The sequence below is a fragment of the Rhea pennata genome, chromosome 4 (genome assembly GCF_028389875.1).
Source record: "Rhea pennata isolate bPtePen1 chromosome 4, bPtePen1.pri, whole genome shotgun sequence".
In the NCBI taxonomy this organism is placed as follows: domain Eukaryota; kingdom Metazoa; phylum Chordata; class Aves; order Rheiformes; family Rheidae; genus Rhea; species Rhea pennata.
In genome coordinates, this window is record NC_084666.1 from 34,327,468 (window position 1) to 34,340,588 (window position 13,121).

Below are 13,121 nucleotides of genomic sequence, written 5' to 3' on the forward strand. Positions count from 1 at the left end.
GCGCCGCCCCGCTCATGGCACCGCCGAGGGCGCCCGGCGGCCGCGCCGCGTTGCTAGGCTGGAGCCCGGCGGCGCCCCGCGGCCCGCCCCGCGTGGGACTGGGGTGTGCCTGGACCTTATTTCCCCCCCACACACACCAAAATAATATTCTGTGCGAAGCACACCTTATGGAAAAGGTCCACGTCAAGCTAAAAGGCAACACGCTCAGAGCTTCTTCCTATGTTTCCACTTAAGCCTTGACGAAGCCACAGCGAAATTAATGCAAGTAAGCACTCTGGTGTGCAGCGTATTTCAGCTGTGCATCCCTGGTTTGAGGGCTTGCAGCCCCTAAATCCAAGGATTAGGGATTCTGCCTGAAGACCTGGAATGGAAACAGTTAGGAATGCCACCACCTGTGCCTAATGCATTCCCTGTCCCCCGAGCACCACGGAAATACTCAGATTCCCCTTTTGAATCTACAGGTTCAAGCGTTCCACCTTGCTCAAGTCCTTTAAATATTCGACTTTAAATACAGAAGATTCTTCTTAGTCCTAGGTATCTTTCTTTGACAGTACTAGTCTGATTATTTTTGATTTGGTGTCTAGTTCTTTAGCAAGTCACCATTATTGCCTGATGGCCCTTCACCGTAAACTAACCAGCCAGCTCAGGGACTGCTAATCTGGAAAGCACTTGCAACTCTTCCCTATCACAGGTAATCACAGAATCACAGAATGGGTAAGGTTCCTATTTATCCTATTTATTTCCTCTCAATAATAAAATGCCAGACATGTATGAGGCAGACCATAAGTAAATAACTTATGGATAACAGGAATTTTGGAGGAAAATTATCAGGTATATTGTTTTAACACTGTCCTCGGGCTTAATTACTCTGTGTTTTCATTTTTAACACTAACCTAATTTTCTCACTGTGACCCTTCAGAATGTCTTGGGTGTAAGTGATTTTAAGTGATTTTAATCTGTGATAAGTGATTTTAAACTGAATGTAGGTCTTGATATAACTGTTTAACATACATTATCATACTTTTATCATTTAAAATGATTTTTACTCAGCAAGTGCTTTTACTTTGTATTCTTGTATTACAAAACTAAGTATCCATAGCATTTACTCACTTTAAGTCATTTTAAGTGAACTGAACATTTGTCATTTTAAGAACAGAATAGACCATTAGATGATTTAAGTCAAACCTCTTGTATCCTATTACATTTCACCTCAGCACTTCTACATACTTTTGTCATTTTTAATATAAACATGAAATGCTAGAGTTTTCTAGACAGTTTATATTGAGGCGGAAGGAGAAACTTTGCTATTTGTCGTTATAGTTCAGATTTAGGAAGCGTAAGAGCCCCTTTCTTGTTAGCCTTTAAAGAAAAGAAGGATTGAGGTGGTGCCTGCCTGGCAGCCCATCCTTACTGTCGGGCCTCCTCACCTTCCAGGGCTTAAGCACAAAGAGAAAATTTCTTACTTAGCCTGGAAAGGTCAGAAAGAGGAGATGAAAGCACCACAATGGGGATCATCCTATTGCTGTAACTAGGGAATCATCATCTACCACTTTGTCAGTAAACACAGCCTTTAGTTTCTGCTGCAGGATTTCCCGAGCAACTGAATCTGCTGTATGCTCCTTTTTTTTTTCTCGTTCATTTTTACTTGTAAAACAATGAAAAATCTATTAAAACACAGTGTTCTTCATCTATATGTATTGATAAGCAGTTTTTTAGTGATTTATAAATATTGACCTGAAATCTATTTTCTAAATTAGTGTATCAGAATGCTTACACTAAGGGTGGTATTGAAATGCATGAGAGAAGTGCTAGTGAAAAGGAAAAACAATAAAAAATATTTATTCCTGAATGATCAACCACCTACAAATTGGGGGGAAGGGGGGAAATGTAAAGTCTTGCACTGGGACAATTAAGCGTTAATAGAAATACATCACAGACTGCCTAGAGTCTAATTTACAATTACATGCTCAGATATTCCATAAAATTGCAACTGGTTCCAAGCACTGCGAACATCTTTCAGAAAACTATACTGGTTCCCAGCTATCTCTGAATCATGAGCCTGTATGATTGAACCTTAATGCTAAGCAATTGCCAGCTAATCCATGTTTCTGTAGAATGTGTTAAGAAATTAATTCTAATAAGAAATTAAACAATAGAATTTATCCAGATTCTTCACAGTTCTTTTTTGCTATCAAAGGCAAAATTGTACAGTCATAAAGAAAAGAGAAACAAAGTTTGAAATTAATCTTTGAGGTTTTGCTCCTGCTCTTATGTAGCACTGCAGTCAGAGGTCTTCTAGTTAGATACAGAAATATCTGTGCCTTTACTCAGTTTATACAGGCTAGGCCTTTGCCATGTTTGGTGTTGATTTCAAGTTTCAACTAAAGGCCCACGTATAAGTTTTACGCCCATATAAAATATTAAGACATCTCAGCATAAATAGCCTTCTACTAGATTTCTGAATTTCAATAGGAAAGAGGAAAAATTTTCTTTAAATTGATTAAATCAGTTGACTAGTTTGAAAACCTGTTTTTTACAGGGATCAGTCCTAACCTCACAGAGGTTTAGTAATCCTTCGCTGCACGTGGCCACAGGGCCAAGTTTCTTTCTGTGGCTTTATTTTCTTAAAATGAAGGTTTTAAAAAATCACTTTGAAGCTCAGGTACGTTCTTGGCTTCACCTGTACCGTGTTCATCATGTTATTTACTGTTTCACGTGGAAAGCTTTCGAATCTGTTTCACTGACTCTCCCCTTCTCTTGGGAAAGTGAATAGTAGGGGCCATTCTACCTTTTCCATAGCATTTGGCATTCGGTTATTACTGCATTCTCTTTTACATGTTTCGTTAGGGCAGAGAGTCAATATCTTTTCTGCATTATTGCAGATGAACACTTTTCCTAAGACTTTAGTCACTCTTAGTGCTTCTCTGAATTAACTCTGCTTTCACATTTTTGATACAGACTGAGGTGACTATCAATCATGGTCCGTTTTAACATGTCACTTCAGCTCAGTGAGTCAAAATATCAGCAAGAACATGAATCTGGACAAATAAAAATTAAGTTACAGTGGTTGTTATATATTTTTCTAATATGAGAAATTGTCTTCCTTTTTCCCCCTGAAGACTTGTTTTCTAATTATAGAAAATATGCAATAAAATGTCTTCATAATTTCAAATTCATATTTTCAAAATTCAGTGCACTCTACTATTAGACTTCAGTGCCATCATTAATTGCTGATAAAATGCATTGACTCGTTCTTTCTGAGCTGGCCAGTACAAGATGCAGCGAGACCTGAACATTCCTCTTCTCAAGCACAGTGCGTGATTCAACTTATAGTCTGGGATATCATGAAGAAAGATCAATACAATGGAGTCTCGACTTTGTTCAATGGCTTGCTGAACAGCATGAAACACCTTAAACCTGAAGCAAAAATAGGACAAAAAAAATATGTTTTATTTCATGGGGGAAAAGTGGCAAATAATTCTCTTAAGAGTCATATAGCTCGCATTACACATTACAAAATCAGGTGCTAGACTTGAATACAGATTTTAATGTCTATTGCGTGATATAAAATTGTTCCTGTTCAACAAATTTCTTTTTAACTAAAGAAAAAAAATCCTCTAAAAATAACCAGTCTGCTGTCTCAATATAGGCTTATTTAATGTGGTTCTTTTCCAGAATGCTACTTAAAGGGGCAAAGAAAAGAGTTAAAGACAAAAAAATTATCAGATGCTCATGACCTCACCAACTATTGTTCTGCTTTAAACATCTCATTTTAAATATGGCAATCTCCAGTAGTGATGATAGTTTGACTTTCTCAAAAAAAAATAAACTGACAGAGAACAAAATTCCACTAATTCCACATGCAGCAATGAACTTCATTAACTTTGGAACTATTCCAAAATTGTGATGTAGCAAAGCAGAGTTTGCCTTTTTTTTTTTTTTTTTTTGCTTTGACTTACATAGCAAAAATAGTTTGTTAAAAAAGTTTACTGCCTTATATACAAATATCCTACTCACTTCTTGCACCAGGGATCCTTTAAGAGATACTCAGTCACAACAAAAATAATCTTCCTGCTCCTTTTTATACTGTTAATTGTGGCTTGGAATTCAGATATGCCGGCTTCAAAGTCCCGTTCTTCTAAACAAAACCTGATTTGAAAATGGTTATTTTTTTCCAGAGAGATGAAATTCTTAGCTACCCAATCCTTGTCCTTTCTCGCATGAATAATGTAGGCATCATATTCAAACTCTTCCTGCAGTCTGTCAATTTCTTTAAAACCAAGTATTCGATTTACTGAAATATTCCAGTAGAAAGCTATCCTCCAGCCTTCAAAATTGACAAGAAGAACAATAAAGATGAGTAACATCACAACAGTAGTAGTGGTCACAAAGAGTAGTTTAAATGGAGCACTATCTTTGCAGGCTGAACTATCAAAATGCAACACCAGACTACCATGATATTTAGGTGGAGTGTTGCAAATATACTGGGACTGCAATCCAGGTATATATGCCTGGGTCACATTAAGCCAACTGGCAAACCAAGCAATACTTTCACAGGTGCAATCAAATGGGTTGGAATCCATCTCTAGTATTCTCAAGCTCTTAAAAGCTGGGCCAAACACTTTTTCTTCAACAGAGGTTATTAGATTTTTCTGAAGATTTAATGAATTCAGAGAGACTTGGTTATCAAATAAAGTTGCTGGAAGCAAATTCAAATTATTTGATCCCAAATCCAAAACATTTAATTGAAACAGACCCTTGAAAACCTGAACTGGAATCTCATCAAGCCCATTTGATTTTAAATTAAGAATACGCAAGTTGGGAAGATCTTTCAAAAAAAGAACAGGGCCACCTGGATTTGCATGTTTCCAAAGCCGAGCTAAATTATTGTGCTGCAAATCCAGAATATCAAGTTTGTGAAGTCCATCAAACAAGTCGTCTTTTATGTTTGCTATGTTGTTATTGCTGATGTCCAAGACTGTCAGATTTTGTAGAGGGTGAAAAGGTGAAGGAGAAAGTGCCAGATTGCTGCAACCTACCTTCCTCAGCATCAGTTTTCTAAGGCTTGGAATAAAAGTGAATGACTCACTTCGCAAAATCAAATTTTTGTTGTAGGAAAGGTAGATATCTTGTATATTATTGAGACCTTTAAATTCATAACCTGTGAGCTCTTGACTAATTTCATTGAGGCCAAGATCAAGAATTTTCAGGTGTCCCAAGCAGGAAAATGCCCCACTTTCTATTGTAGAGATTCTAGTTTTTGTGAGGTTGAGAACCTGCAAGCTGGAATTAGCAAGTGACGAAAATGTTTTATTGGTTATTCTTTGTAAATTTATGTTGCAGTTACAAAAACTCAGATATTTCAGGCTGTTCAGGCCTGTGAACATATTAGCGGTAATTCCTGGAAATTTGTTATTGTCCATTATAAGGTACTCCAGGTGGTATAGCCAATGAAAGGAAAAATCTTCAATTTTCCCAGTAAGTGAATTTTTCAGATTCAGGTATTTGACACTGGACAATCCATAAAGTGAATGAGAAGACAGATGAGTAATTTCATTATCTGCCAGGTTTAAGTATTCTAAATTTGAAAGCCACTGAAAGGAGTCATCTTCTATCGCAGACAGAGAATTCTCTGAAAGGTTTAAAACGGTAAGATTTGTTCCTTGCAGTCCCTGAAAAGTTAACTTGCCGACATATGAAAGCTTCACACGGCTCAGGGAGAGGGTCTGAATTGCTGTGTTTGACAATTCTGTACAAAGTTTCCTTGTGTGATTTTCACCAAGTTCAACGTTGTTCAGTATGAGGCCATGCAGTTTTCCAATTGCATGTAAACATCCTGTATGAAACTGAAAAAAAAAAAAGAAGAAGAAGAATTTTGACCTAAACAAGCAGATTACATAAGAAAGATGCTCCACACAACCAAAATTTGGCATGATTTCCACATGAGATTTTCAAGTAGACAGGTTTAGGGTTTTTCCACAGCCAGATTTAGCCAAACACTTTTTGGAGTGTATCTTTCAGGAAACAATGCTTCTAAAACTATAATATTACTATCTTGCATAGTGCTCTGTATAATAAGATAAAAAGTTGCTTAATGAGATGAAAGTTAGTTATAATTTTGTATCCAACTATTGGGAACTCTTTCACTATAAATTGAGGTAATCTGAACTTTTTATTGGTATCTTCCAGGGATGTTAATATACTAGAAAGACAGATATACTATAAAAAAAAGGCATTGAGGCTACTCAGCCGTGAAGGCACCAAGTCTCTGTGTATGCATAAGCTATACTCCTGAAGTGAGACACTACTCACATACTCCCACAGTATAAATCACCAGCCTCCATCATGGTGCTTGCCCCTCATTTTGATTTCTGACAAGAGCTAAATGATTAAATACTTCATTTGCCAGAGGGGTTCAAATACATAGGTCTGCCTTTTAGATAGCAGTACTGTAAATTCAGAGCTAGCGTAAAGTAGCGCTGCCAAAGGCAGTCCCACCCACTTCTCTACAGTGTGTGGATATGTGATGGAGAACCGGGTGAGGGAACCAATGTGGCTACAACCTAACCAAGCCAAGAAATCTGGAGAGTTTCTTCTCCAGGGTGATCCGGTGTACAGTCATTAAAGCTCGTACCAACGAAAGGGGTGAATGAGCAAACAGCCAGGGGCAAGGGGACAGTGGGGATTGTCTCTCTGCGGTGGTGCAAGCTTACGCCACTTTAAAATGCTCCTGCAACTACTGGGTAATGTTGTTTGCAGAACAATCAGCTGGAAAAAAATAAGCAAGGAAATTCAGTAATGGTATCTGCATGGTGACTGCAAGGTCAATCAGTTTGGAGCTCTGCAGCACTTTTACCATCACTCTTTGAGGAATCACATTTTAACACTGCCAGGATCAGAGAGCAGGTATAGAAAAAGCTAGCAAGCAGGAAAGTAGATGACAGACACCACCCGCTTTTTAAAAAACAGCCAGTACACTTTCTGCAATGCTTATTTCTGTAGAACAGCTCACATGCCTAATGAAATTGATCTGACAACCAGAAAGTAAAGATCCAGATTATTTAACTAGCCTTGCATAACACTTTTTTACCACAGGGAAAAAAAAAATCAAGGCTATTACCAGTCTCTTTGATTAGAAAGAATTTATCTATCTGCTGTTCACCTTGAGCACATACAAAAATTCTGTGCATAGAATATACCTAATTAGGGTCCACAGAGCAACTGGATCTAGCTCGTGCTTGAGACAACTGAACTAAATAGAACGAACTCTTAATGATTTCAGTGATAAAAATATTCCTGTGCGTTACCAGTGAAGATCAGGGTAATGCTGGATTAGTCATAGAGTGTATTTAAACAAGGAGGAGTGAACAGGTAAATGCATCATAAAATTTACTTCACCTGTGCACTTTCTGAAGGATGAACTGTGGACTTTATTACAAGAGAATGTTTTTTATCTTTGACCTCAGTAGGTTCAAAATATAACCAAAAAAATATAAGCCATACTATTATACAGGATATTTTTTACTATTTTACTTTTAATATTTTTTTACAATATTTAAATTTCTAAATTATTTTATTTATTATTTATAGTTAATATTTTACTTATTTACCATTTTGCTTTTACAGCAGTTAAATGTCTGCTGAAGTATTTCCTACCTCTTTCAGTGGGTTTGATGACAAATCAAGTCTACTCAAGGAAGTGCTTCTAAGAAAATTGAAGTCTTCCTTTTTTAGTTCACCAATGTTATTGCTAGACAACACAAGCTCATGAAGGCTCTTCAGCTGTTCTTGCGATCCTAAATCTGCTGACTTCAAATTATTATGAGATAGATCCAAAGTGTTCAAGTTCTGGAGAGATGAAGCAAACAGAAGAGTATAAAATATCTAACAATTTTTTATATAATACACAAGCATATTGAAATATTGCCTTAACCTGTGACTAAAAATTGATCAATGAAATGAATTGGTCAATTAAAATAAATTTGCGATGGGAAAGAATGGTAGGTCTGTCACATGTTACTGCTGATAGCTACAAAAGGAATCCGCAGTTACAAGCCTGGTAGCACACCTAAGCTTTTCCAGCTTAGGCAGGAAACAGCTTTTCTGTATCTTTCACATCTCCGACTTTCATTGCCGTCATGGTCTTAACCTGGTAAAATATTTAGTGCAAGCCAAAGGAAGTGCTTTATCTGCTCCCCGTACTGGCCGGCCGCGCTTGTTTGCACTTAGTCGAGTCAGCATTCCCACGACGTAAGGAAATATATTTTACAAGTTTAGCAGAAATGTTCAGACTTGTCCAAAACAGCAAGCACAATGATGAGAACCTGGTATAACACCTAGTACCTATGCGCTGTCTCTATTTTCTTTCGTCCTTAGGCCCTTCTTTTGCGTGGCTCCCTGCTCACTGCAAAGGCAAGGGAATCGTCTTTTGCTGACTTGTTTTGGTCCCCCAGCCTGATACCTGCTGCAGAGAGAAATATTTAACCAAATCTAAATTAACAGGAAATACAAAGGTAGCTAAAAGCATTTTGCTCCTCCTCAGTCCTAGAAGTCCTGGGAGATACTACATTTAGCTTAAGCATTGACCTTCATAGTCTGAGTGTTAATACCTTGACCTGGACAATTTAGGCTAGCTGGCTACCATTTTTAGGTCCCATACAACTGAGATGCCACATCATCCGTTTCTCCCTATACCAAAGTCTGCTTGTTGCTATTCTTTCAGCACAGTTCCTGTATGGAGAGGGGCCTCGACACGATGCAGCAGGGAAAGGCGGCTGGAGTAGCAACTGACAAGGATGGTTGAGACTGCAGTGTGTTCTGCTGCAAGAGGACATGGTTTTTCTAAAGAAAAGGCCCAATAAAGGAAGAATACGCTGGGCCTTTTACAGATGCAGGTAGGTCGCTATTTGTACACACACCGGAATACAGTAAATTCCCCGTTTATACTTTATTTACACAAAAAGCATATTTCTAAAGCTTACCTTCAGGGTTTTGAAAGGATCATTTTTTATTTGTATTATGTTGTATCCCAGACTGAGCTCGGTCAGGTTGGTGCAGGCAGCAAAGACTTTGTCAGAAAGCTCATGCAACTGATTATGTTCTAACTTCAAAATCTGCAACAGAGGCACATTTTGGCACAGTTCTGGTTGCAGCTTAGAGATGATGTTGTACCCTGCGTTCAAGTAAACCAGCTGGTTGTACCTGGTGAGATTTGCAGGAGATAGCATTTTTAGCTGATTATGAGAAATGTCCAAACCCGTTATATTGTTTGGGAGATCAGAAGGAATTTGAGTCAGCTTCCGGTGACTGCAATCAGCCATTTTATTTCTGATCTCACATGGCTTTCCAAGTGATGCACACAGCAGGCAGGCAGACACCAGTCTGAAAGATAAGCTGCTCCAACAAAAAATTGCACTTCTCATATCTTTATCTGCAAAGGCAAAAGGAACACAGTACAGATTACAATCATTTTGACACAACTTACATCTTCAGCTGAAGGCTAAACAGGGCAGGCTCAGAAAAATCATGTAATCAAGTACAAATCACAACCTAGTCATTTCATATTAAACAAATTTCTGGTATTTTTCCCAATAAAGTAGCATTACTTTCTGCTGAAAAAGGCAAGTCTAATGATCTCTCTAAATTAAGATTTGTTTCTTGAAAAACTTTAGGAGTCTAGTCTCTTCAAAATTTAAAAAGCTAACCTTTAAGAACTATTTTAATACCCATAATCAATGCAAACTTCCCAGCATTTTCCCTTTTGTGATTAATTTTTGTTTTAATATAAAAAAATGACAAATTATACATGGGCCCATTATGTTAATCATGTATACTCTGACCTTAACTACATTTACAGTTAAATGCAGTAAGATTGTCTAATATAAATGCCTTTATTTTATATGACAATTCTTGTCAGTTTGTTTTACAGGTTAACCACAAAAAAATTCTAACCATCCTTCCATATTATGTTTTTTGTTTAGCTTTAACCACATATATATGGAGAGAGAAAGCAGCAGACTATAGAAGGATGTATGAGAAAATAAAGAGCAAAGAAATATAAATCAATACCTTGTAAGAATCAAAGAAGGAAAGATAGAAGAGCCAAGGTATAGAAAAAAAGTAGCCTGTCTAGGTCATATATTTAATTCATTTATCCAGATGCTTCCAGAAAAATTTTTTGTATGCTGATGAATTCATATACCCCACCCCAAGATGGCTTGTTTCTGTTAGGATATCAAATGCTCTAATTTTCAGTGGCTCAGCTTGTTTAGGCATCACACTTCCGGTGAATCAGATTTTTTTCCTATTTTATTAAGTCTCCATTTAGTATCCATGAGACTTAAAATTCACCCTACTGGCTTGCAATACAGCTTTACTGGATAAAAAAATCTCAGTATACATATCTGTTCTTCAACAAACTTGGAACCTAGCTGTCTCAGCATGGTGACCTCCCAGGTAGAGAAGACTATAATGCCTCACCGTAGAACAGGCTACAGCGAGGATTTTGAGCTTACCAGACTTAGGGGAATCCACAACTTCTCAGCCTTCTCAGAAGTCTAATTCCCAAGACAACAAGCTTCCTCTGTTCTGCAGCTCACATTTTCCTCGCTTAGGACCTGTTTTTAATTAACACGGTTTAGCCTTGACTGCTCAAACCCATGCCCAGTGACAGTGAAACAAGAAATCAAAGCGGCGTGGCATCTGGATGGAAAAAGAAAGCAATTCTGAGCTGACATTTCACACAGAAGCGGGCCACCAAGGAGAGTTTAAAATAAGCCTGAATTTGCCCCGGCTGTGTGCCAGGCGCTGCCCGCAGGCCAGCCTCCTCTCACCTCAAACGCGGAAGGGCAGGAGGGAGGCAAGAAACTGAAACGCACCTGCCCTCCCTGCGGGCGCTCGGACCCGCTACAGCTGCTGCCGGGCGCAGCGGCTTTCCCCCTTTCTTCCTGACGAAGATGAAGGACCAGCTCTGTCCCCTCATTCCTCTGCACATCCCAGCTCCAGAGGAGACCAAAGTGGGAGCTTGCCTGGAACCAAGGCTTCATTACCTCTGACCCCTTTGAGGGTTTTATTATTATTATTTTAGGGAAATCAAGTACCTGTCAGGCTCCTGTGTAGTTATTAACAGCTCATCCTTAAGTTTCAAAGGAGCAAGAAATGTAATACACAGGAACACAAACACAGTTCTTCAGCTGACCCAGTTCTCCGACAGTGAGGCCAGAACGGTTGACTTTTTCTCTTTGGCTTTCTTGGCTGCAGGAAGTCTGGAGACAACTTTAGGTTTTTTTAATACTTTGGAAGGGAAACCCAGTGAAGAAAGTGCATCCTTATTTTTGTCTGACTCAAAGGACAAGGTTGCAGAATAATATTTAATGAATAAAAAGAGGAGCCACAGTTTCTGAAGTTATGAGCACAGATTTTAGGAAGTGGAGAATGTGGTACAGGAGCAGTGAGCCTCCAGCATCTCCCTGGGTGACACTTCCGCTTTATCAATATTACTTTGCAACAAAAAAAGATCTCCTGCCAGCTGGGGACAACAGCATTGGAGTACAAGCACTAAAGTGCACACTAATTGAGCAAACAGCTACAGCAGCGACTTTGCTAACTTGCAGTGTGCACGCTGAGAGAAAATCAAAGTCCCACCTCCCCTCCCCCCCCCCCCCCCCCCCCCGGAAAAAAAATCTAAACTCACAGGTAGTATTTTGGCTTTGTCCCTCTGATTTCCACATTTATTACAAAAGAGTGAGGAATGGTATTCACTTACCGCTGAGGGCTTCTTCAGCATTCGCACCTCCAGGCACTGCGCAAGTTCTAGCGCGAGAAAACCAGCAGGGTAAAAGCTGCCGGGATCCGGAAGAAGAAGTGAAAGTGAACCTGGGGAAGGACGGCCCTGCGGAGCGCGGCCGGAGGGGCACGCAGCGGCCACCCGCCCGTGCGCGGTGGCCCGCGCTGCTCCCCCGGGCACCCCAGCGGTCCCCGCCGGCCGCGTTCGGCCAAGCGTTACGTGCAGCCCCGCGAGAAAATGTCTCAAAGCAGCAGATCACCCCCCGGGACCAAAGTTGAGCAGACAACTATTTGCTGAAACGAAACCAAATTACGCACATAGATGGTTCACAGATGAACAACGTGACGCACTCCTAGTAACGAAATTACAATTTATTCCTGGTTACATTCCAGAGTCTCCGAAAATCCTAAGGACATAAATCTCCATATAAAATATTTTGATTGATCGATTACATTTGACATAGGAATAGTCAGTCTGGAAACACAAAGCATCAATAAGTTCCTACAGAGCCATATTAAGTGTCCCTTTTTAAAAGGTGATTTCTTTATGTGGGAGAGTAACGTTAAAATAACAAGAAAATCAAATATTTTCTATTGTATTAAAAATAAATTGTTTTCAAAGATAAAAGTTATGGGTACAGCTTTTAGATGTGTCCTTCTGACACTGTGAATTTATATTTCCCTGCTTTCCCAGGGACTTGACCATCAGTTTGCTGGTGGGGACACTCCCCCAGTACACGCTTCTCTATGTGACAAGAGGTCATTGGGGCACATGTGTGTCACTGGAAATGCATGGAGTTCACATTCATTCCCTTTTCACAGTGAAACTTTGCTTTTCCTTTTTAGCTTGCTAGGGAAAAGCAAATTTCTGTTCCATGCTGCTCTATGTGCTTCTGCACCAGTTGAGATCATCCTGTTTGATCATCTTAAGTGCAGCCATTTGAAATCACACTTTAAATTACTCTGAGAATTTTGCCTTGGTGTTTTGCAACTCTGCTGCCCAGGAGTAGATTGCATTGATGAAGAAATAGTAATTTTATCCTTTGCACAGTGTTATCCCAGCACAGCAATACTCCTCCTAACACCACTCTTTGGCAAGACAATCTGCCCTTTGATCTCATCTCACACTAACTTTGTTCCCTCTCAGTCCTCTCTTCCCTATACATATTCAAATTTTGCATGATGAAAGAAAGGAGACTATTAGGAAGCTGGAGCTGTTTCAAGCACAGAGGAAAAACATTTGATGCTGATAAAGCTGCCAATTCTATCAGTAATACCTCTCATGTTTCCAAATCCATAGCCTTAGACCAGTGCTCAGGGAGATAGCAGCACAAGGC

General features: G+C 39.3%; 1 protein-coding gene across 4 annotated transcripts; it reads right to left on the reverse strand.

Annotated features, from left to right (window-relative positions):
- Positions 1–1,057: 1,057 nt before the first annotated feature.
- On the reverse strand, positions 1,058–12,070 carry TLR3 (toll like receptor 3). Of its 4 annotated transcripts, none has more exons than XM_062575674.1 (6): positions 11,765–12,070; positions 10,515–10,616; positions 8,982–9,430; positions 7,657–7,848; positions 4,018–5,846; positions 1,058–3,417 (listed from the first exon to the last, which is right to left on the reverse strand). In XM_062575674.1, the coding sequence occupies exons 3-6, from the start codon at positions 9,420–9,422 to the stop codon at positions 3,189–3,191; spliced, it is 2,691 nt and encodes an 896-aa protein (XP_062431658.1). In that variant the 5' UTR covers positions 9,423–9,430; positions 10,515–10,616; positions 11,765–12,070; the 3' UTR covers positions 1,058–3,188. The 4 variants fall into 4 exon arrangements, with proteins under 4 accessions (XP_062431658.1, XP_062431656.1, XP_062431659.1 ...); XM_062575672.1 differs by having other exon boundaries at positions 10,515–10,701; XM_062575675.1 differs by lacking the exon at positions 11,765–12,070 and adding an exon at positions 10,878–11,045.
- Between the last annotated feature and the right edge of the window lie 1,051 nt (positions 12,071–13,121).

Coding starts and splice junctions, on each gene's coding strand:
- TLR3 (XM_062575674.1), bottom strand. CDS start 9,422: ATGAGAAGTGCAATTTTTTGTTGGAGCAGCTTATCTTTCAGACTGGTG. Junction 7,849..8,981: donor ATCCTTTCAAAACCCTGAAG/GTAAGCTTTAGA, acceptor TCATCTCTCCAG/AACTTGAACACTTTGGATCT. Junction 3,418..4,017: donor AAGGATCCCTGGTGCAAGAA/GTGAGTAGGATA, acceptor TTTTTGCTTCAG/GTTTAAGGTGTTTCATGCTG.